Here is a 26,167-nt window from a genome sequence, read left to right on the forward strand (position 1 = left end):
CTGTTCTACCTCATAATCAAAAGCAGCAGCAACAGATAAAAACTAATAGAAGTTACCTTGGCAACAGGAGAAAAAATATCACCAAAATCAATTCCCGGCACCTGGGAATAACCTTTTGCTACCAACCGAGCTTTGTATTTCTCCACCTTTCCTTCTGCATTTGTCTTCTTCTTGAACACCCATTTGCTGCCAATGGGTTTCCTTCCAACTGGCAACTCCACCAAATCCCAAGCCTCATTTTTGTGCAAAGATGCCATTTCATCAACCATGGCCTCTTTCCAGAGTTTTCCATCCTCTGAATCTACTGCTTCCTTCACAGTTCTAGGATCATCATCAGTAATAGATAAAGCAAAATTTGAACAGAAAGCAGATGGATTATACCTTTCTGGCTGCCTTCTTTCTCGAACTGATCTTCTCACACCCGGAGTTTGTGGCTCTTCATCTTCTGATTCCTCCTCTACTGTAGAGTCTGATTCTTCCTCCTTTAGCTCAAACTCTATCTTCTAAGGTTCCTTTGGTTGGACTTCATGTTTAATAACATCTTTTACCTCTCTGAACACCACATCTCGGTTGTACACAACCTTCCTTGTTACTGGGTTCCAAAGCTTATAACCCTTTAAACCATCCTTATACCCAATAAAGATGCACTTTTACCCAATGAAATTGAACACTCAATTCATACAACAGGATTAAGATTTGATATCCGCTGGGAGAATATGGAATGAAGTAAAAGAAAATTGACCGGGCAGTAGGGTCATGGGAATCAATGAGAGGTTCTACATATGCTCCAATTTAAGATCCAGATTTACTATCCAACTTGATTCTTTTCTCCTTTGGAACATGTACATATGCATCACATCCAAATACCCTCAGATGTGAAAGAGAGGGTTTCTTACCAGTCCATACCTCTTGTGGAGTCTTATCCTCCAACGCTGAAGAAGGTGATCTGTTGTCCAGGTAACATGCTATCTCCACCGCCTCTGCCCAGAATTCTTGTCCCAACCCGACACCACTGAGCATGCTTCTTGCCCTTTCCATCAACGTCTTGTTCATTCTTGCTGCAACTCCATTTTGCTGAAGTGTATATGGAGTACTCTTCTACCGTGCTATACCACACTTCTTACAGAATTCTTCAAATTCCTTGCTGCAAAACTCTCTACCATTATCTGTTCTTAGCACCTTTATCTTCTTCTCTGTTTGGTTTTCCACCAGAGCCTTAAATTCTTTAAACTTGTCAAAGACTTCAGATTTCTTCTTAAGGAAATATATCCATGTATTCCTTGAGAAGTCATCTATAAATGATACATAGTGCACATACTTACCCAGTGATGGAACCTTTACAGGTCCAAACACATCACTGTGCACAAGCTCTAATATTTGTTTCGCCCTCTTATTACCAGAGGGGAAACTCACACGATTCTACTTCCCATATACACAATTTTCACAGAAATCAAAATCCAGAGAGCTATTACTCATACCTTCTACCATACCTTTACCATGAAATATTCGAAGGCCCTTCTCTCCAATATGTCCAAGCCTTTGATGCCACAGCATGGTCTTCTCTCCAGCGACCACTAGATTTTCTGCTCCACTTTCAGGAACCAGAGAACTGTTGCACCCATCAACAACCGTGCTACCTTGCAGCTTGTACAGAGTTCCAATCCGAACTCCCCGCATCAATACCAGTGCTCCCCTAACCATCTTGCAGGTATCCTTCTCAAACACTATTTTTACACCTGCATCATCCAGCTTGCTAACAGAAATCAGATTTATGGCTAATGCAGGAATATGCAGAACACCCGGAAGTGTTCTAACCCTTCCACCTTGCAGCTTCAGCTTTACTTTTCCATGACCAATGATTCTAGCCTTCTTGTCATCCCCCAAGAAGACATCACCACCATCATATTTCTCATACTCACAAAACCACTCTCTATGGGGAGTGAAGTGAAAGGATGCACCTGAGTCAATCAACCATGCCTCATGATCTACATGTGTACTTGAAGAAGCCAAGTACACATCCCCACCTTCATCTGAGGTGGTTTTCGCCTCTGCAGAAGGAGCATCCTCAGATCCCTTTCCTTTATCAGGAGCCTTAGATTTACAGTCCCTTTTGTAGTGCCCTTCCTTTCCACATTTCCAGCGCACAACCTTTACAGGTTTCCCTAGAGACTTATATCTCCCTCTAGATTTAGATCTCCCACTCGATGACTTATTTTTGTTTCTGTTCTGAGATCATCCTCGTACAGACAAGGCATCACCATTCTGGCTCTCCATATTTTTTCGTCTTATCTCTTCCGTCAGCAAGGATGAGACTATTTCATCAAACTGCAAGGCAGTTGCATTGCTACCTATTGCAATAACCAAACTATCCCACGAATCTGGTGGAGAACACAACAAACTGATGCACTTATCTTCATCTGAAATTTTAATATCAACAGATGCTAGCTGACTTACCACAGTATTAAATGCATTCAGATGCTCTGTCACCGAGTCTCCATCTTTCATCCTCATGTTATACAGTTTTTTCCACAGAAACAATTTATTCACCAAAGACTTAGATTGGTACAAATTCCCTAACTTGTCCCCCACAAAGCCTTCGTCGTAGCTTCCCCTGATACATTCAGCAATACTGAATCTGAGACACACAATCGTATTGTGCTCTTTGCCTTCCGATCCAACTTCTTCCATTCTTCATCGGACACTCCCGTTAGTTTAGTACCCAGATCTACCGCGATCCACTAATCTTTATCCACCAACAGATCCTCCATCTTGAGTTTCGACAACTCAAAACTCTGACCATTAAATTTCTCGATCTCTATCTTTCCACTACTCGCCATCTTCTTTCACCACCAGAATCAATCTCGCAGATCTCCCACTGAACAGGGTCTACCACAGGCCCGAGCGAAACCCCTCAGCAACAAAGGCGTGCCCTTGAAGTCAAAACCTGGCTCTGATACCAAATGTAGGTTTTAACCCCGTACAGAAATTACCTGCATACGAATTCTAAAACGCAGAAAATAAACAATGCGAGAGCATAACACATAAAACACATATACACGGAGATTTCTCCTGGATCCCAGATGCGGGACTACCAGCTTGATTTTTCATTATGTTCCTTTCAATGTTACAATACATATTTATACATGCCGAAGCATCCAATACCATGGACCGAAAACTATCGCGTCCAAAAAACATGTGCGAAAATCATGCACAAAACCATAGGTGGGTTACGGGTACGCCTCAAACCCCATGTGGCCCGCCCCCCCGCTACACAATCGGCGCAACGAAGGGGGGGCAGACCCCCTGGTTAACTACGTGGGCTAGTCGTGGAAAGAATATAACACAACCCAACAATGATGACAGAGGCATAGAACTTCGTATGGGTACAGGACAGAGATCCGCATTACAGGAGACAAAATTTTGGATTCCTCTGTAACTTCGGAGGTACAATGAGATACAGTCTCGGTGATGATTACAGTGTCTCAGTGTAGGAAATTACAGTGGTCTGTATCTCTGTGTCTCGGCCTCCTCATGGTCACAGTCCCGAAATACTGAACGCAGTCATGAAAAAAACACAGTCACTGTCTCGGTGATCTCTTGGTAATATTCTCTCGGTCTAATTGTGATGAAGAAGGATCACGATGATCCCACAGTAGTGTACACAGTCTCGGCACACTTGTTCTGAAGATACACTCTCAGTATAATGATAAGGATAAGGATCTCGGTGAGCCTACAGGAATACTCTCTGTCTCAACATAATCATATAAACACAGTCATGAGGAAGGCATAACTACAAGATCACTATCTCAGTGCAGCTCCCATATATACATATCTCAATATAGATCTCGTTATAATGACAGTGATCTCAGAAAAGGCACAGTAGTGATCTCAAGGTGCAGTAATGATCTCAGTAAAGAAGTGCAGATGAAGGTACAACAATGATGCAAGTGTAATGACCTCTGTGATGCATAAAGTTGACCTCTGTATAGCAGCAGTAATGAAAATGATCTCAGAAGTGACAAAGAAGAGGATTGGTGCCTTGGTCTTGGAGTGGCTTGATAGGTCAAGGGTCATGGTCTTGGTATTCGTCAATTGGAATCTCTATAAGAAGAATTTTGTGCAGGTTTTCCTCTCAAAGAGTGAGAGGTTTTGGCCCTGGCAGAAAGCCAACATCGTGTGTTCTTGTCTCTTTGTTTTTGGTAACTATTTGATGAACTAAGAAGACACACTCTAATAATAAGAGAAGATTGCACTAATAAGAAAAGTTAAAGAACCTCACAAATAGTTATCATGATAAGAAGAATCTCATCAACTTCATTTGCCCTAGATTCTTCAACAATGTCCACACTCCTTGAGTAGGGCCGGAAAATAGGAGGTTGATGCAGCGAAAAGAATGAAAAAACATATCATGGCTACAATGAAAGAAAAAGAAGAAAATCAAAATGCAAAAGATGATTGGGACATTAAATAGTGTATGGGAAAAAGCCTAGCATGAGCTCTACCCTCCTTATTTGGCCATTACCCGATTCCTGAGCACATTATGCTCTATTACATCAAAAGGAACCCTTGATTGTCCCAACCCTAATGAGAAATGCATTGTCTCATCTTAAGGGGTAGTATAAAATGCTACATCATAACAAGCAAGCTCTAACCCTTGAGCTATGCACTGAAATACAAAGCATTATCAAGAAAAAGTAAAAGGTGCACTAGAGGGGTGGAAAAAGTAGGCTGGGCGGGGTAACTCAAGCCTCCATGATTGATCCCTCCTTATATTCATACACTCAGGATGTGGGCTCCCCATCAACTGGTCCCCTTGACCATGGCACTTGGCCATGAATCATTTTCCCCTTTATTGTCATACATTTACATTAACACCTATTGGTTGAGGGGTTGACCTTGGAAATGTCACTTCCCCTTCAAGGCTGGAATCACCTAATAGATGACCATTAGCCTCCTCTATCAAAGTAGGGAACAACTTTACGAGACTTGGTCTAGTTAGATATGATCCTTGTTTGAAGTATTAATATGCCCTTAACATTCAATTTTCGTCCACTTAAATGCTCATATGATCTTAAGTCTTTGATGGATGGTTGCTTTCACTTGAGTTCATGTTGTTTTTGTCAAGTGGTCCACAATAGCCCAGGCCTTGAGGGCACATACTACACAAGTACCCAAGCCCTTTCAAAGGGATAGATGGCTTAGCAGATGCAACGTTGAGAGAGTTGGGCCTCCTAAAGACTCAGTAGTTGTTACATGTCCCACAGTGTTGAGAAATCAGTAGGCTTATGTATTAGGGTAGATTTCTCTGTCATGATAATTACTTGTGAATTTGTTGGCTAGTTTATTAAATTTATGTTCTCTTCTTTCATTAAGCAATTATCAAAAGAACATAACATAAAGATCACAAGAGACAAAAGAACACAAAGATGTAGGTTCTCCAAGCTAGGGCCAAAACCCTACAAGGGGGAAAACCTAGGAAAATTCCTCTTCTTATAGAATTAGATCAAAGTGAGATATCCAAGGCCCAAATGCAACCTCTAAGATGCCAAGACAAGCCCTCCACGTTTTGCATCAACATGGTAGATCAGTGTTCGCCACAACCACAAGAAATTCTTCTTATTTCAAATCATATGTTACAAAGAATTCCCATTTATCACATATCATCTGGCACATAAAAACTTCACATTTAATCTCAGACATATATCTTAGGATACTCGCAATTCGTTGCACACATCTAGCTTCAGGAAGCTCACATATTTTGCAAACATATAGCTCAGGAACTCGTATTTTTCGGACATGCAGCCTCAGAAACTCACAGACCCTTACAGACATATAGCCTCAGAACTTTGCATCTTCTCACTTCAATGCTCGTCACAAAGAGCACTGAAAAATTGCTTGCTCAATTGGAGGAGGCCGCATGCCTATATATAGTTGTTCTCATATGAAAAAAGACACATCCTTTCGTTGAGCCGACTTGGCTTCTTGAGGTGAATTTACCCAAATTACATTTTCAAAAATTATTTTTCCTTTTTCTTTTCAAGAAGTCCAAATAGGACTTTGACTCTTTGACTTAACAAATCTTAGAAGCATGAAGAACATGCTTAATTTAATGAAATAATAATAATAATAAATATTTTTCTTCTTTTTCTTCTTTTTCTTCTTTTAGCTTTTTACACAAAATACATAATCATATAAGTATAGTGAAAATTATGAAGACCAAACCTAGTTACATTTTCCAACACTCTCTTAACTAGGGAGGTATTCATAATTACATAATCAGTACAAGGATACTCTCAAATTGAAATATTCTCATAAGAAGAGTCGAATTGATAAGCCATCTTCAAGCATCAACATCATAACTAGCATTGTCAAATTGCAATATAGCAATGCTTTGACTAACAAGCTCTAACTCTCCACTAGATTAGAGCACAATGCTGGGAGGCATACATATGGACACCACCACAACTGCCTCTCAAGGCACATACCCGATCCGGATGTTCAGCAAGGATGTCCTTACAAGACTATTCTTATCTTGGATTCCCAATCCTCAAAGAATATCGGTCCTCTTCGACCACTCTTATCTTGGATACCCTGTCCAATCCTCAAAAAGTGTCGATCCACGGGACTACTTCTATCTTAGATTCCCAATCCTCAAGAAGTATCGATCCCAAATGCTTATCCAATCCTCCATTCTCCCTACCAGTGCCTTCACTAGACGTATGGTTGTTAGTCCTAGCCTAGTGCATGACACATGGAGAATACGATGTCCACCATCACTCCTTCTCAACTAGGGAGGAGATCCTTACTCCCTCTCAACTAGGGAGACATAACCATAAACCTTAGCTTATCTCATACTTCACCAATACATCAGCTACTTGTTCTTCCATGGAGATATAGTTGTAGTTGCACGGCTCTTGAGCTTCAACTTTCCAAATTCTTTCACATTTTATCTTCGTGACAAGGTTTCTCGGCTCCTAATCACATCATATCAAACTTCGAGCTTCCTAAATCTTAGACAATCTTCGAGCAATTTTGTCATCAATTGGTTCATTTGCCATATACAAGGAGCCAAACTACCTCACAAATACTAGCACTTGCCTTTCGTCCTTGCATAGCAATATTCGGTCTCCATGCTCTTCAAGCCATCATCAATGCCATTCACTCGATTCATGTGCATCCAAATTGAATCAAACAGCAGTCGGTATAATATCATCAAACAAGCTATCTTTCTTTACATACTTCTGCAATAAATCCTTCCAAGGAACCAAATTATATCCAAAACAAATCATCAATAGCCTTTGGTCAAGGTGTGGGATTCGTCATGACAGATTCTACTACTTGCTTCTTCTAAGATCAACATTCTTTTGCATGATCTATCCTCATAGTGTTCTGCTTCCTGATCTTTCAATCATCAATCAATGTGAATGAATCAATCAACAAGCTTCAATATCGTATTCATCAAGGTGTTTATAGCTCCCTCTTTCCATCTGAGATTGGTGACTCCTTTTGCCATCTAAAAGTCTTCTTTAATGCATACATCAAACTGCTCCTTCCTTTACATTCATCATGCTATGCTACGTTCCTTCAAATCTTTCACCTACTTAGTCAATCTTTAAATACAACTTGCCTTGACCTATAACCTTGGTTAGAAGACTTATGAAAGAATAAGGACACAAATTATAAAGATAGTAGCATTAGTATTAATCAAGAAGATGTTAAATACTTACCTCTTGAGGAAGGTTGAATCCCTCTTAATTTTGGACCCCTTTTCATCAAACCTTGTCTTCACATTAGCATGATATGATACTTGCAATTCTTTAAGAACTAGGTTTCTTTTTCCTCTCACAGTGGAAACAATCAGTTAGGGTTTCTATTTCTAGGGGTTCTCCTTTTATTCCATACTCATCTAGGATTTACAAACCCTAGATGTTAAGACCTATCACTTACAAATTGTAGAGTTCTACAACCACACAAGAAAGTTAGTTGCAAAACCCTAGATCTTTAAGGTCTTCAAGATTTGTCACGAAAGGAATTACAAATTCTATGTAAACCCTAGAAACTTCATAGTCATCAAGACTTGTCATCCAAGCATTGCAAAATTCTACTAGCATGTTGCAAAACCCTAATGATACTTAATGGCATACCTTGTATCGATTCCATTTCTTAAACTAGCCTTTATATGCAATGATCTTCTTGATGTGCTACCAAAATAACAATATATTACTACCTCTAATCTATATTTATGCAAACTCTTTTACCATTTTTCAAATGATCATCACTATGATGAAATGCACAGAAAAAAATTTACATACCTCTACAACCTTACCTTATATCGTCCTTGCAAAGATCTGGTTCTTCTTCAAGTGTCAACTCTCTTCAACAAATGTTTATTTTCAACACAGGTTTCTCAACTTCTTCAACTTTAGAACCTTCGTTGAGTTGTTAGCTTTGTCTTGGTTCCATCAATTGACATGTATTTGACTTTATTCAAGATTGCTTCTCATATTCGCAATGCAGGGATGAACTTCATAATTCTTTTAGTCCATTTGTGCTCCAAGTACTTCAGATTCTAGTGACAACCTAGGTTTCTTCTAAATAGATTGGTTTCAAAACGAAGTCTTCACAATCCATCTATGTTGCACTGGTTTTGGGGACGGGGGAACGGTGGGACGAGGGGCGAGTCCTCGAAACGGCTAGAGCGCACCCCAAAATTTTCAAGGGACGGGGTTGGGGATGACAATATATATATATATATATATATATATGCATAATTCAATATTAACATTTTTAGTTGTTTCAAGCTAGTATTTTGCACAACCCTTACACTCTGCAATTAAAATCTCACACAATTCGAAAAGGGGTTGAGTGATATTCCATTATTGGCCACTATACATGAGTTTTAACTTTAGGAAACTTAAGTGTAACTACTTTAAATTTGTAATAAGGTCCATGAACAATCTATCAAGGAGAATTGTCTTTATATTAGTTTTTTTTCCTCATATTTCTTGTTAATGATGACTATGTTAAACACAAAAGGCATTCCCTTTTCAATAGGTTTTGCAAACTTTTATAGCTGTGTTGAAAACCACTATAAAATAATTTGGTTTTCTAATAATATTAAATTCATATTTCAAATTAAGAAGGGGATTGAATAGGAATTTATTTAAACATTTAGTACTCAATCCAATTCACAACTATTTGATTGTTTTCACAATGCTTGGGGTTGGGATGATGGAAGCACTGAACTTGAATGAGTCCTCGAAACCCACATACAATATGTAAAAGCTGAGATGATCCTAAGAAAGAACAAGAAAAATAACCACAAGGATCATCCTTTTAAAACGTTGTATTTTTTGTTTTCTTGACATGGAGGGTGCTTTTTGTAATTTTACCATTGAAAATCCAATATCTAAATCACTAGAAATCCAAAATGAAACCCATCATACAAAACCCATGTTTTGAGCTGCAACTTGTACAAAAAATTTAGATTCAATGCATTCCAAAAAAATGAATGGGAAAAATGATCATATTGTTCAATCATCAATGTCCATGATTGTCAAAACTAAAGCTCTGTGCTTGGATTATTCCCAAAACATCCCTGAAATATGTCTGAAACATCTCGGAAATCTGTCTAGAATGTCTTGGGGACAGCTAGCAAGACCCCAGTGGAGTCCCCAACAGTTTGGGGACGTTTCCTAAGGGTACAAAAGTCCCCAGAACATGGGGTACGTGAGTATTTTTTGGGGGGACGGGTCCCCGTGCAACATAGCAATCCATCATTGTCATATATATCTAGGTCACTGTCATGCCATTTCAAAGGTCACTGCTATAATGTCGTAACAGTCATCAAGAGTAGGGTTGACACTGTCATCAAGCATTGTTGTCGTTGAAGGTTACTTGCCACAACCTTGTTACCCACCACCCGTGGGTGACACCCACAGGAGAAGTTTTTCTCCTAGATTGTCTTCAGCCAGCAGACCCTTGTAGCCCCCAGATAGCTCGATGTGCCACCATCTCCACCACCTGAGCCAACCATTATGCGCCCTCGCCCATCTGTCATGATCGTATGTTTGAAGGTGGGCCTTCCAACCCCGAAGGTATGGCTTTCATTATGTAGTTGGGTATTTTTGCTTACTATTTATGGACACTTCTACGCATGGATTAGTGGGGGGATTCGATGGGTTTGGTTTGTACTCTTGTCCCCTTGCCCAACTCAATGGTTAGCCTTGTATCTTAGTCCTATGGGATCTCCTCTAAGAGTGGCACTACATGGGAACCCCGATTTTGGTTGCATGGTCCCACTTCCTGACATCACATACATCACTCCCCTCCACTCATTATAACCCCATTTCACATATTTTCCATCTGGGTCCACATTTTTCCATTGGGTCCACACGTTTTTCGACCCAGTTAAGTTCTTCGTGAGGGTTTTCTACTGATACAACTCTTCTTGAAGTTATAGATAGAATTTGATTCCTTCAGGATTGTGTTCAATCCACAACCAAGATTCTCGACACGGTCGATGCCTTTGTTCAAACCAAGCTCGATCCCAGTGCCGCCATGAAGTGAATACGCAGGTCCCATGACCACCACGAAAACGCAGCGAGTTTATTTTTCGTTGTCCACACTCAGCCGCTTTTCTGTTCCGAATTAAACAGATGTTCTTATTATTGTGGCGGTTGCTGACTAGGACCGCATGAACCCTTTGACGCTCCTATTATCAACATTGCCCAAATATCACATACCCGTAGATCTTTGGTTCATGACAAGACTAGATGTGAGCCACCGCTTCGACTTCGGTGCTTCTACAGTAATTACGATTCATGTAACGTTCACCCGCACAAAATTCCTTCGATTTTCCCTACAACACGATCTCAGGAAACCTTGATCAGCCTCTGAGGATTCGAAACACCAATTGAATCACTTTCAGGGTCTCGACTTATACATAATTGCTTTAATAACCTTGGATTATCTCAAACGATTCAAACACCTCATAAAAGCATGACGACCTTGAATTATGGTGGAAATATCTTCGCTTTGCTCCCAGAAACATTTGATTTCCCTCGGGAAAGTACTTTGATAGCCACCGGGTAAATCAATCTTGGTCTATCCTAGAATTCGACTTCAACTATACGTATTGTCTCAGAAATAGATTCTAATTACTTTTGCTTCAGAAGGATATTGTCGTTGATAATCTTCCTCAAACCAAAAGTTCTCCCAATAACCTGTGCCAATGGCAGAACCAAAAAGAAGAAGAAAGAAAGGAACTAACTAGGGTGGAATCTTTCACCACCGAAATTAGTTGGAGGAAAGGGGCTTAAACCCTCAGAGCCTCAGGCCCAAAAGAACAGAGATAAATGATCCAATTCATGATGATTCAAATGGATCCAATCCTCTTGAATTTATAGATTTCTTTGAGGGGTTCTCCTTCCTTAACTGATTAAGTAAACTTTACTCCAAGCCCCAACTTTGGGTTTCTTCACCCAGCTGCCCCAAAACTCACTCCATAGTGTAAATTATGGGGTTTTTCCCCATTATGGAAGACTATAACCTATGGGGATTGATGGGCTACTTCATCCCCTGATCAATTAATTTTTTGGGAACATTACAATTAAACGATATTTCACACTATTTGGTTAGAGATTTAGGCATAAAGGGGAAAAAACACACTTGTCTCATCGCAAATAGATGTCATCCACCCAAAATAGATGCAATCTACCAATTGCCAGGAATTATTAGGATCCACTTCATGGAAAATTTTATTGTCAGCTCATGAGAAATGACATCTTGGTTAATAAGAATAAATGCACAAAATCAATTGTAGAAAATAACAACACCACAACTAGGTGCAATTTCTAAAAATTTTCAAAACGAAATCTTCTATCAACATCACCATTCATAGATGTGGGTCTGGATGATAATTGATCATATATAAGGAGTGAAAGAGATCAGAAAAAACAAACTCTCTTCCAGGTTTAATAATGCTCGTGCTATCAACTGGCAGGGATGGATTTGAATGTAGTTGCAAGTTACAACTGACAACTTACAACAATTACCAAGGTGTTTTCAATGGACGGCTTACATTTAAAAATAAAAACCACAATTCTCTGGTGCTGCTACTACAAGCTTGGATACAGTTATAACGTGATCAAGTAAGATTGTCATACTCTAGATATGGCCTGCTTGAACTAATAATGTCACATAATCATTTGACCAATTAATCATGATAGGAGGTCTATCCATGCTCCAGGTTGAACTTGACCTTCTTCCCCTTGGAAACCACTAATATCATTCCATCTATTTCAACCTCTTAGTATCTGGAAAGTTTATTGGTTTGCCTAATTCAATAGAAGCTTCTATAGCAGGTATTTATGTGTTTTCAACTTCGCAATTGCAGACATGCAGTAATACGGAAACAAAAGTAATAAAAACCAGAACAGTCATACAGTAGACAACCTAAGACCAAATGAACTGATCAGTATACCCAAAAGATACCTCATAAATGAAGTTTTATGCAGAAAACAGTCCACCAAGGAATTTAGTGTGTCTCTTATATTGTTCTCAATTTTAAGAATCAATCTACGGGGATTGATGGGCTACTTCATCCCCTGATCAATTAATTTTCAGGAACATTACAAATAAACGAAATTTCACACTATTTGGTTAGATATTTAGGCATAAAGGGAAAAAAACACACTTGTCTCATCGCAAATAGATGTCATCCATCCAAAATAGATGCAATCTACCCATTGCCAGGAATTATTAGGATCCACTTCGTGGAAAATTTTATTGTCAGCTCATGAGAAATGACATCTTGGTCAATAAGAATGAATGCACAAAATCAATTGTAGAAGATAAAAACACCACAACTAGGTGCAATTTCTAAAGATTTTCAAAATGAGATCTTCTATCAACATCACCATTCATAGACGTGGGTCTGGATGATAATTGATCATATATATGGAGTAAAAGAGATCAGAAAAAGTAAACTCTCTTCTAGGTTTAGTATGCTCGTGCTATCAACTGGCAGGGATGGATTTGAATGTAGTTACAAGTTACAACTGACAACTTACAACAATTACCAAGGTGTTTTCAATGGGCAGCTTACATAAAAATAAAAACCACAATTCTCTGGTGCTGCTACTACAAGCTTGGAAAAAGTTATAACCTGATCAAGTAAGATTGTCATACTCTAGACATGGCCTGCTTGAACTAATAATGTCACATAAACATTTGACCAATTAATCATGATAGGAGGTCTATCCATGCTCCAGGTTGAACTTGATCTTTTTCCCCTTGGAAACCACTAATATCATTCCATCTATTTCAACCCCTTAGTATCTGGAAAGTTTATTGGTTCGCCTAATGCGATAGAAGCTTCTATAGCAGGTATTTATGTGTTTTCAACTTCGCAATTGCAGACATGCAGAAATACAGAAACAAAAGCAATAAAAACCAGAATAGTCATACAGTAGACAACCTAAGACCAAATGAACTGATCAGTATATCCAAAAGATTCCTCATGAATGAAGTTTTCTGCAGAAAACAGTCCACCAAGGAATTTAGTGTGTGTCTCTTATATTGTTCTCAATTTTAAGAATCAACTACTATGCAAAGACCTCAATGGGTTTTAGTTATTTCTGTGTCGAAGTACCATATCATTGAGTGCCAACCAAAATACTATAACTCTCTAAAACCTAAAAATATTCACAAAGAGGCAAGCAGGCAGAGAAGAACGGCTCATGATTTCTACTTTCAAGGTAGTGTCCCACGTAATCAATTATGCTCAGGTCTATTTCATATTAATCCCCTATTCATTTCTTCCTTTGGTCAAATGTTGAATATTATTTTTGAATGTGTGAAACAAGTAAAAATTTAAACTATTCACAATTATCATAAGAGGCTGGCTAGAGTTGGGTTGCCATTCTATCTTGGCAAACTCTAGATGTGAGAATCGTGTTACCTGGCTAGCCAGAGTTGGGTTTGCTACTCTAGCTTGCAAAACTAGAGATGTGAGTACAAACCTACAATTTTACATGACATCTTAACAAGAAAGGTAAAATTTGAGTATAACCAGAAAAATACGACAAAATTGATAGAAAATTTTGCAAGCCCAAAATCCACTGAATCTAAAGTCCAAACATATCCATCCAAATCCACGCAAATAGTGTTTTCCAATTTACCCTGACTGAGAAATATTTATAATGTATTCCTGAACAGAAAAAGATAGTAAAAGACTAACATGCAGTCACATGTTTAGGGAAAAGTCTAGTTACTAAACCATCACTATGAAAAATATTAAACAATATCACAACAGACCTAAATAAGGGGAATATTTCATGTGTGTGATTGAAAAAAGCATTAGCTTGTCTTGGGCGAACCCAACATAGAAATATTTTGGAACAAACAACTTATCAAAACATAAATGATAAGACAAATAAAAATCTTACTATTTCAGAACATACCAGAACACAGTGCTCTGTGCGATTGATATGTGATAAGCTCTCTGGTAAACAGTTGGCCAGCAAATCAGGAAGATGCCAGTTAGAAAAGGATGAAAGTGATGACATAGAAGGCAAAGCTGTCTTTAACTCCGCCTGCAACTTTTGAAAATTCACTTTATTGGGCAGAGAAGGAAGTGCTGTCATAAGTTCCGTCTGTAATTTGTGAAAATCATCCCTACTCGGTATATGAGGCAAATGATGCACTCTTGTGAGATCAACAACCTTCGGTAGTTTTGTCACCGTGTATATTGTAAGGCAGAGAAAAATGAAGAATCCCACCAAATGCCTAAAACACAATATATCTCCAATTAGGTGAACATTAATTAACTCTCTCTTTGTACGGAGCTAAATCAGAAAAAAAAGACATTTCAAAATCTACAAGATGGAAAACTACAAGTTCACAAAGAGTTAATGTATGTTTGACTATAAAAATGTTACAGAAACCTCAAATACAAGCCTGCACATACAATTGGTCTAAAATAGTTAAGGAATCAAATAATATATATATATATATATATATATATTCTACAACAAACATATTTAAAATCTTTTGTTTTGTTAAAGAAAGCTTCCCCACATTCATAGATTACATTCTTAGCAAATCCATCTGCATATATTAGTGTTCCTCGTCCAAAGGGATTTGAGCCTAGCACATACTAGCACAAAACTTGGCCGACAACATTTGCAATTATTTAAGCTAACCGCTTAGCTTAGGCTATATATATAGCCCTGAGGGTTAGCTTGATCAGTCGTGGAGCCAAATCTGAAACCTCTCAAACTTGAGAGGTCATGAGTTCAAATCTCCCAATTCTCTTGCGGTTAAGCACAATAATCAAAGTTGATAGTTTATCTTGTTTACCATTCATGGATCATGGGTAAGTTAATGAGTGGACAAAAGCCACTTCCTTTCCGGCAAAATTTAGACCCAAATCCAGCAGAGATCTATACCTTGGTATTTATTCTTGGAATTTATACCAGCAATTTACACCCAAGGGTTTTGACATTCTATAAACTATTAAAATAAAATAGAAAAGCATCTACCTGTGAACCATTAGAATTAAATAGGAGAGCCCTTCTATGATATTAAATCCCTGAAAACAAAAATGAACTATGAAATTTTATAGCTAGGCTATTGAACCACAGAAACCAGATAATCCAAAGCTAATATCTTTGATCAAATCTCTAATTAAATTCCAATTTGAATTTTAATTGTGGGAGGAGGACCAACACACTTATCAAAGGGAGCTTGCACTGCTGGTGAAAGCCAACTGTTGTTATTGCTCCCCTCAAAATGATTGCCCAAGTGAGATGTAAACCCTCACGCCCCACAAAAAGTCTTTAATAGTCCAAGCCATTAAGACAATGTCCCACCTCTTGATAACTAGTGGTTTCTCACTTGAAGTTTAAAGAAAGCATCATATATATATAAGGAGTATTGAGAATGCTTCGTTTAGACTTTAATGATATTATCTTGGAAGGTTTTCCAGAACCATGATACAATCCAAAAACCTCCTAAAGTGGAAAATCACACATCACAAAAATCCATTTAATGTCCAAGCCATTAAGACAATGTCTCATCTCTTGATAATTGGTGGTTTTTCACATTCAAGTCTAAAGAAAGTATTTTTCAAGACTTCTTTTGTTATAAAAAAATATACATACAAAGAATATACATGTTTCAGTCATTGAGGGATTACTTGAATTCCATAACACGTCTTGAAGCCATAACAATAAAGCTTGTCATGTCACTTACAGGAATTGAACCTAGGTAAGGAGAATACATTCCTCTCAAACACTTAAAATAAACTCAATTAACAGATTTTGGAACTTTCCATATATATTTGAGTAGGGAGGATAATAATCTCTATATATATACCCATCAAAATTTCAAGAACAATGACTTGAGAATATTGAAATTCAAAGCCCAATATGTGGGAGATATAAATTTTTTTATCTATAATAAGAAGGAATTAATACCTGACATTAAATTAAATGATTAAAAATCTTTACAGATAGAAATTTCATCCAAGTTTTAAATGAATTTATAGTATATACTAGTAATACTATCTATTTGGAAATTTTTCAAGAACGTCTGAAAACCTTCCATGGTGAATATTCACATTGAAGTATCTAAAAATATACACTCTCTCTGCACACAACAGAATTCAAGAACAGTGATATAAACGGAAAAACTTCCAAAAATTAAACTACTCTATGACTTGCAAGCAACCACGGGGGAGCCATTTACTCATAAGCCCAGTGGTTAACTCAATCAATTTAAACTAACCCGTTTAAAGGCAAACCTCTTGTTTAAACTAACCAGTTTCAAGGCAATGATTTTTAAGAGTTCCCAGTAAAGTTCCTAACACACGTTGTAATCTAACAACAATTACTCAAATGAAAAGGCACTTCACAGGAACATTTTCATATATATATATATATATACCAATCAGAATTTCAAAAACTATGATACAATTTAAAGACTTTCCAAAGCCAAACCATTCTATGAAATGAAACCATGAGATGGTTATTCACTTACGTCCAAACATTGAGTGTCTCATTGTGGATTGTAAACATGCTGAGAAGAACCTGTTTGAGAGGCCATTCTGATCTGTAATACCTCAAAATATATTCGTTATCCCGCAAATATTCGGGCAAAGCATGGTACTCCACAAGCTGATACTTGACCTTCTTCCATAGTCTCTTGGCCCTGTCGGGTGAAGCAATATCCCCATCATGATCCGCATGAGGATGACCTTCAGAGTTTCTCGAAACCGACAAATCTCTGAACTTTAAATTCCCAGAATCAGCTTCTGAAGAGCCCATTCTTTACCGCCGCAGACCTTAATCTCGGTACTTGTTAATGAAGTCCACACCAAACGAATCTCGTTTCTATTTTCCAATTGAAGAATTGATTCGGATACAAAATAAAATATTCGTATACCCCAAAATTGAGTTAGGAAAATTTTCTGGACCGGCCCAGATTAGAATTTACAAAAATCAGTAAGAGTTCTGGAACTGATTTGAGCAATTGTGAATCTGCTTGGTATGTTTTGAAGAATAAAATCTGGACCGAATTGGGTAAATATCTAACTCTCCTGAGCTTTAAAAAACCACAAACAACAGGATAAATATATATATGTGATCAAATATATATGTCCAAATATGGACGCAATACTCTGTTTGGGGTTTAAAAAATTAGAAGGAAGGAATGGAATCGAGGATATACCGGAACAGTATCCAATTCCAGTTATATTGGTCATAAATAAAGATATTCTAGTAACCTAAAACCCAGGGAGAAATTGTAATGGACAACCATTATTAACAGAGCGAATTGTTAAGTAGAAATGGGGCTTTCATGATAATCAAATTTCAATTACATTCTTTCCCAAATACGAAAATGGATTGAAATTTTAGACAAAGAGAAACCATGGGTTTTTCTGATGGTCGTATGCTCGGTGGCAACGGTATTGAATAATTCAAACCATCTCCGAGCTTGCCGTTTTATATGCCGAAGGGTCTGACCTTTGGGCACGCAATTGAAAAAACTGCGACCAGAACTAAGGCGAGATATTTTCGGCGAAGAAAAATTATTGGATCTCCTACAGGTAACCAGGAGATACCGCAACTCGAACAGAAGCAAGATATTTTAGGAAACAACGTGGATGTGTAACTAATATTTAAAATAATAAATATATTATTTATTTGATATATTTTACACCCGAAATATTATTTGTGGATGTGTAACTAATATTTAATAATATATATATTATTTATTTGATATATTTTACACCCGAGATATTATTTATATATATATATGACGTTATTTCAGTTTTGCGAATCTTTCCAATAGCTTGGCCAGAAACCTGGCCCCGCCCATGAAACCTATCAGAAAATTGAATCTCAAAAATTCTTCCAAAATATCACGAAAATCCTTGGTCGCTGTTTTTAACGGACACGATACGCAGTGTCGGTTAACATGAAAGTTGGAGGCGGTATTTTCAAGAAGTTTGATAATGTCTTTTTATCTTTTTATAGATTAGAGAAGTATTGAACACCACACTTAGAAGATGTTACTTTTTCAAGAGTATTCCAAAAATAAATGGAATAAAAATGATACCTAAATTAAGTAATTCCAATCTAAACACCATGTGTATGATATCTAAAGTAATTTCAAACCAAACATGATACGTATATAAAAATGTCAGTTTTATATATATATTTATTTATTAGGTGAATGGGTTTATTTACATTACTCGTAGTGTTGTAGTAACTTTGAATTTTGATATATTTTTGCCGGAGGATTTAGTGGTTGTGGTTGTTACAATGAGATGTTATCCTTTCTATTTAGTGTTAAATTTTTCAAGGACATTTTTGGCACATTATGATGAAACTTAAAGAGTGGGTTTTCCCACCTTTACCTCTTGCTAAGTCATTCAAGAAGTGGGGTCCCCCACCCTCATGGAGCCTCCTCCCCAAATTACACTATTGTTCTCAATATATACTCTTGATGTTATAGTGGCAACAACTAGGTGTTATAGTGACAAAAACTAAGTTTGATCTTGGGTCTCACCTAGATTACTTTCCTCTTATTTCTTAATCTATTATTCCCAATATATACTCTTGGTGGTCTCACCTAGATTACTCTCCTTTGATTCCTCCCAAGATTACTCTATTATTCCCAATATATATTGTTGGTGTTATAGTGACAACAACTAGGTTTGATTTTGGGTCTCACCCATATTACTCTCCTCTTTTTCCTCCCCAAATTACTTTATTATTCTTCCCCAAATTACTTTATTATTCCCAATTGATCCAAATGGATCCTAGAAAACCCTCTAAGTCTTCTAAAGATCAAAACTATAGCAAAAGAGGAACTCTTAGAAATAGCAAATAGCACTATTGGAAGGCAAAAACATGGAGAAAACAAGGAAATAAGGCTTATCGGAGGCTTAAAACTATTTTGCATGAGAGTCGTCAGATCTGGCCGATCAACGATCCAGATCCAATCGGCGATGGCAAGCGGAGGCAATCGGGGGCTATCACATGACAGTTGTGATTGTGATCAGCACAGGTCAACGAGGACCGTCGATCAAGCGTGCAGATCGACGGCCCATGTTAACACGCGATATCGCAATCGGCAAACACAGAGGAGCGATTACAAATGGCCTGGGGTATCTGCGATATGCAATTGTGATCAATCGCATCGCAACATTACAATGGAACGGGGTTGATATAAAATGATTCGCGATAGCCGGACCCAATGGAAATATAGATGGTATCATATATATTTTGAGATCTGGAAAACAATGTTTTCCTTTGTAAGTCGCATTTTCGTTAAATAAACGAAAAACAAAAGAAAATGCGTTGATGCGATGAAACCGGGCCCAAAAGGGCTTATGGATGGATATATATAATATTTCAAGTCTGTCTAAAGCCATTTTGTGAGGTTTTTCAGTGTTAATGTATTTTTCTAATACAAAGGAAACAAGTGGGATTTCGGGAGGACCGAAGGTGGAAAGAGGTTTTGGTCGAGCTCCGCCCGAACCCATACATTGGCTACCACGTGTCCAGGCTAAGGAAAGAGAAAACCACCTTCATCGGACGGTTAACCCCCATATGAAAGAGCCGCCCGAAATGAACCACAGCCGTTGGATCTGGATCTCCTAGATCAACGGTGGAGATGCGATGTCGATATATAGGCGGACCTGATAGGAGTTATAAGGCGGATTCATAATGTTTCAAGTCTGATAAACGGCAATTTGGCTGAATTTCACAGTTTTGAATGTATTTCTCTATGTAAACATAGAATGGTTATTTCGGGGTTTTCAAAGCCCTGATGACCCACTTCGTTACAAAACAGGTGGCCACCATCCCTGAAAGCGTTTAGCAATGATTGCTAATGATCAGAGGGGGATCTAAGTGGACAGAGGTTGGGAAGCCAGAGAACCCGAGAAGGAGAAATGAATAGACAACGTCGATTGGTTTTAAAGCCACAAACAGAGTGCAAACAGAGACAAACAGTGCTAAAACAAAGCAAAGAAAGAGGCAGAAAGTGATAGAGAGAATCTATGTACTCAGAAAGGCTTGAGGGGTTCAAACAAAACTCTTCCTATTGTATCTGTTGTGTGTTGAGACTCAAATTGAGCTCATAGTTTTGTAACACTCTGTTTTTGAAGACATAATAGAGAGGTCCCACTGAAGGCTGGACCAGGAGACGTAGCCCAGGAGTGTTGGGTGAACTCCTTAAATTTGTTGTGTTTATGTGTGTTGTCTATTATGTTCTTTAATTGCTTCATTGTCTATGTATTTTGCAATCTTATCAATCCATTGCACAAAATAACATAAACATATCCATATCCATGCACATGAGTCTGTCATACCTTAATAATTGTCTAAAATCTCATTATCAGATCACCAGTATTCCAAAAAATCACTGAATCACCAAAAAAAATATTAAATATAAATAGTCTCTCCAAAACCCAAAATAAAACTAAAACAAAATAATAAAAATTTATAAAACTTTATCGGCCGTATAAAATATTTAAAAAATAAAATAAAATAATAAATTAACGCCCAAAATCCAGGTACATTTACTTTTATACCATCGCAAACAAAAAATTCTTAAATGATAAATAAGAAAACAATGAATCATTTCAGTCTTATAAATAATATAATATTTAACGACGATAATTTTCTTTATCAATTGATAATTATAATATATATATATTATAATTATAAATAACAAAATTAATAGAAACTAAATAATCTACGGCATATAAATTTTATATTAAAATCTTCGGAATTTCCAACAACGAATATACATTTTAAAAATACGAATATGCTATTTAAGAAAATGTTTGCTCCTATCATTGTCTTTTACAGAGCAATCAATTTGAAGGTGAATTAAAATCCAAAACGCTAAATACTCCCAATGATGAAATGACTTCACGCCTTCTATACAGCAACCAATATGACTTTGCTGGCTTAAGAATCCTAAAGAAAACGATAAATTTATTGGTCCCCGTTGTACTTATCAAGTACACCACGTCTAGCGTAGGTGTGTTATGTTCTCATCTCATTCCTTTAATTCAGATGGGAAAGGAAGGGTCCTCACACACTCCATCTCTTTTTTGATGTTTGATTGAGTATGGACCAAGCAAAAGTGACAACACAAATTGGTTTTTTTTTTTAAATAATAAAGAGAAAATTTTTTTTAAATAATATAAGAGAAATTATATATGAATCATAATAGATGGTTTGAAATGTCGATTTCAAAATAATAATGTGATTATTCTCAAATTTATTTGATAAAGAAATTATATAATTTTTATAAAAAAAATAAAGTATATTGGATATTATTTTTTGAATTTAGTTAATGGATTTTATATAATTTAATTTAATTTAACAAATATATATAATAATAATAATGGAATAAGTTTTCTATCATGGATATTTGAATGTAGTTATGAACGTGGATGGTTTGTAAGCAAGGCAATAAGTAGGAGGGAAGGTGTCTTTTATCTATAACATTATTGTTGCTATTAATTTGAATATCTCTATCGATATTTTCGTCATACCATAATAAGCATTCAAGGTGTCTGTTGTTGGAAACACTGAGAGGGGAAGTAAATCAGTGTTTCTTTTCAATTGTTACTTATACTAGTTAAATCAATTATATTTAGAACACAAAATAAGTAATAGGAATAAATGCTTTTATTAATATAATCTTTATAATGAATCAAGTACAATATATATAGGGCTCCAACCCTTGATGAAGACACCGATCTTCAATTCCCCGAGCTCCAACCTGTTACCAAGCACCAACTTGGTCTTTTGTGAGGCTCCAACCTCTAGGGCTTCGACCCTATCTTGTCAAGGCACCAACCTTGGATTTAGAAGCACCAACTCTAGGGACACCAATCCTTCCAATTTTGAGGCACCAACCCCAAGGGCTCCGACCCTATCTTGTCAAGGCACCAACCTTGGATTTAGGAGCACCAACTCTAAGGAGACCAATCCTTCCAATTCTGAGGCACCAACCCCAAGAGTTCTAACCCTATAGTTTTGCTTTGTCAAGAAAAGTTTTGATTATATTACATTGCTCTCAAAATCTTCTTCATTGTGTTATGTTAATCTACAACTTCAATGTAGTCTCCATGTTACATCATCAATGACAATATTGTCTCATAGAAGGTGTCACCATTGCTCTTCATATTTACCCAAACAAAATTTCCAAGTCACATCATGATGACTAATACATCATGGTCCTCAATAGTTGGTGGGCTCCAGTATTGTAGCAATAATGCTACAACTCCTGGAGCTTCCTTCTCTAATTTTATCAACCCGGTAGTTCGTAACAAACTTGGAAGCGACAGTGCTGTATGCACAAGTACTAGCTCTTGTCACAGCTGTCACTTGGTCAGACGGCACAAGTCCGCTAGGGCTCAAGCCAACTTCTATATGTTCTCAGAAGAAGCTTTCTAAATGATGAACGAAGGCTATCTCAAAGGAAATTAACCTACTTTGCAAGAATGAACTGAAAGCCAACCAAACATGGAAACCCTAGTAAACCCTAATCTGACTAGCTTAATCTTTATGATGCAATGGTGGGAATGCAACTTCTAGAAATGATGCCATTACTTCTAGTGAGATGAGATGCATGAATTTAAACTACTTCCATTGAAGAGAACACGTTTTTGTATTTTTGCTCAAGTGGGTGGAGTTATTGTGATTGTGCTTCTTACTGGGTCTTGACTGTGCAGGGGTAGTTCAAAGGGGAGGAAGGCTTGGGAAAGGTCAGGAGGACTCTGAGAGGTTCCAGGGGATCCCTCACATCATTCCACAGAAGTCCACAATGTTCAGGTGCTTGGCAACCATGTTTGCAGGCTTCTACAGGATGTCTGCAGGGGATCCTACAGGAAACTCGGGATTTCTACAGGAAGTCTGCTAACTTCTACAGGATGTTCTACAGTCAGAGTTTTGGGTGATGGAGGAGTGAAGGAGCTGTGTGGGTGGATAGGTAAGATGAAAGAGGAGCTTGTGATGACCTATGGACAGAGAGATGAGATGGGGAAGGCGTGTGTAAAGCTGGTTGGTCGATAGAAGGGTAGAGTAGTGGAAGGTCAAAAAGATTGAGCAACGTGGACAGTAGAAGGGTTGGAAGGCAAATGAGCTGAACAGAGGATGAGTAGGTGGCTTAGGCACGGTTCAGAAGGATAAGAACACGATGAAGTGGTGCTGCGCAGTGTAAATGAAACAAATCACCCTTATCTTGCATGTAAACGAAAGTTCACCAACCTATTCTAACTGTTTTATTAGGAATCAAAGAACAGCAATGTAAGCTGAAGGAAAACCGTGCATGATGCTGAACCAAAGAGTCATTACTCAAGATATAATCGTATGGACAATTCTGCAACCGAAAACATTACATCAATACTTGCATGCATATGTTAAAACAATATTTTTGGCAGTTGGCACGGTCTACACTTCCGGTCCCCAAACAGAGGTGAAAGTGAGCATGCATTCAACCTTTTTTGAACTCAACGTAACTTCAATCTCCCTACGCTAATTCTGAACTATTGAAACAACTGCATTCATGAAACTAACCTACATAACCAAACCGAAACAGTCAACTCAACAAACTGTGTTTTCCAAGTGCATGTGAACGAAAGAAATGCAATGATAAAAGAAAGACAAGTAACAATACAAAGAAAAGGAGGTCTATTGCTCTCAGGTTGGGCCCTAACCTGAGAGCTATAGCTCCTCTAAGAACTCAGAATTGAATCCAAATCTGCCTGCCTTTTATTAAAAGATCATAATCATAAGTCTAACAACATGCCAAAATTGGCTTACAAAGAGCAAAAACAGAGCTACAACTCGTGATTCAAAATCTACAACAAAAGTTCAAGAGTCTCATCGAAGGCTACAACCTCAATATTTATACATGATGAGGGCCAAGCTGGCCTCCTCAATTAGTAGGGCTTGGCTGTCCAACTAAAAGTAAATTGTTGTTCCTGTAGAATCCGTTGGCTGCCTTCTAGCTCGGTGGTGATAGCTGTTGGAGCTCGGAGTTGGGGTGGAGATCACGAGGAAGGTCATTCAAGGCTGTGGACAACCTCCCTATAAACCCGCAATGCCACCTTGGTTGTCTCCTTGTCTTCATTTGCGTGGTCTTTGCTCCATTTAATGTCAAAAAACCTGAAATCATCATGTATTAGCCACATAGGCATAATGACTGCCCTTCTTCCTACAAATAACACGAATATACTAAGAAATGATGCATAAGTGATAAAAAATGAAGGGTTGAGCAAGGTAAGTAGGCCAAATGAGCCCAAATTGTTACCAAATTTTGGGGCTCATCATCACCCCCCAACTAAAATATTTGCTCATCCTTGAGAAACTAGTCCAAATCTTCATCGTTCATTTCCTTTACTGCTACCCTTACATCCCAAGCCTCTGTAGTAGTGTCCTCCTTGCTGATATGAAACCCAGCCCTTTTGTTTACCTCTTCCCACTGTTCATTATCATCTGTCTCTGTGCTGCCTTCCATCAATCCTAGCAGCGGTGGTGGGCTGAGTTTAAGGCCAATCCAGCTGGCCTGGAGGTTTTGCATGGATTTCTTATAGAGGGCTACCCATACCAGAGCTTCCCTCATCCGAGTTGGGGTATGGTACTCTCGGATTTTCAGACTGTGTGCCAATGTATTCCATCTGCGTGTGCATGCTTGGACAGCGTTGTCTCCTAACAGTCTTTCCATGTCCTCAAAATGAGCTATGGCTTGGGCCTGTTGATCCATATATCTTAATGAAGCTTGAGGGTCAGTGGACAAATGTTGGTGTGCCGAGATTAGTGCAACTGGATCCCCTGCTTCTGGTCTGATGAGCAATGGCTCGTTCAGCTCTCGGTTCATGATTGCTTTGGCTTCTGCTGCTCTTTTGTCCTCATGGTTCAGCCATGAGGCAAATGCCAATAATTGCATATCTCCCAAGGCCGTATTGGGATCCCATGAAACTACATTAGGCAGGGCCAGATTATGGAGGTAGAACTCCGCTAATTTGGCCCTATCCTCTGATGAGCTAGTACTGCGAACCTCAGTGAATTGCTGCGGGTCTTGGAGCTGAGAGATACCTCTTTGCGCCAAGGTATTGATTTGGAATTGCAGCCATTGGTCTTTCAAGTACAAGCCATAGGATTTGGCTAGCTGTCTGCATTGGATAGCATCCATGGCCCAGCTGGCCATGCAGGCCAATTGTGCATCTTTCTGCTGCAGCTGTTCTCTGAGAGCTTGCACCTCAATTTGTGCTTGCTATTCTGCTTCATGTAGAAGTGTGGTTGGCTCCCCAAGACCGGTGTTCAGTTCCTTTTTGCCTTGCTGTTCCTCTGTGGTGTCCTTGGAGGATGTACCTGTCACTGCCCTCAGCTCTTGTAGCTGCAATCTCAACTTCTGGTTTTCTTCCTGTAGGAACACGCGTTGGAAATTTGCCACGTGTTTGGCCATGGACAATTCACTTCTGGCCTCCTTGAGCTGCTCCTGTAAGGGACCTATGTCCGCCACACCCTTTGACTTGGCTATTTTCATCCACGTGTGTGTACGGACTCTTTCTTCCTCTAATGCAAAAAACAGTGGCACAGTAAATTTATGAGGTATAATCTTGCCAGCC

The 26,167-nt window shown here is 38.2% G+C and overlaps 1 protein-coding gene across 2 annotated transcripts in view; it reads right to left on the reverse strand.

The window, feature by feature from the left end:
- Positions 1 to 18,158, reverse strand: part of LOC149244438 (heptahelical transmembrane protein 4-like) — a 58,206-nt gene extending 40,048 nt beyond the window's left edge. The window contains exons 1-2 of one of the 2 annotated variants that reach the window (XM_089374862.1): positions 17,044 to 18,158; positions 14,451 to 14,790 (exon numbers count right to left, since the gene is read on the reverse strand). In XM_089374862.1, the coding sequence (XP_089230988.1) occupies positions 14,451 to 14,790; positions 17,044 to 17,330 (627 nt within the window). In that variant the 5' untranslated portion in view covers positions 17,331 to 18,158. The remainder of the gene's footprint in view (positions 1 to 14,450; positions 14,791 to 17,043) is intronic. The other variant, XM_089374863.1, reaches the window with a different exon arrangement.
- Between the last annotated feature and the right edge of the window lie 8,009 nt (positions 18,159 to 26,167).

Source organism: Pinus tabuliformis, chromosome 8, assembly GCF_031772625.1.
Source record: "Pinus tabuliformis cultivar Carrire ecotype Pingquan chromosome 8, CPIR1, whole genome shotgun sequence".
NCBI lineage: Eukaryota > Viridiplantae > Streptophyta > Pinopsida > Pinales > Pinaceae > Pinus > Pinus tabuliformis.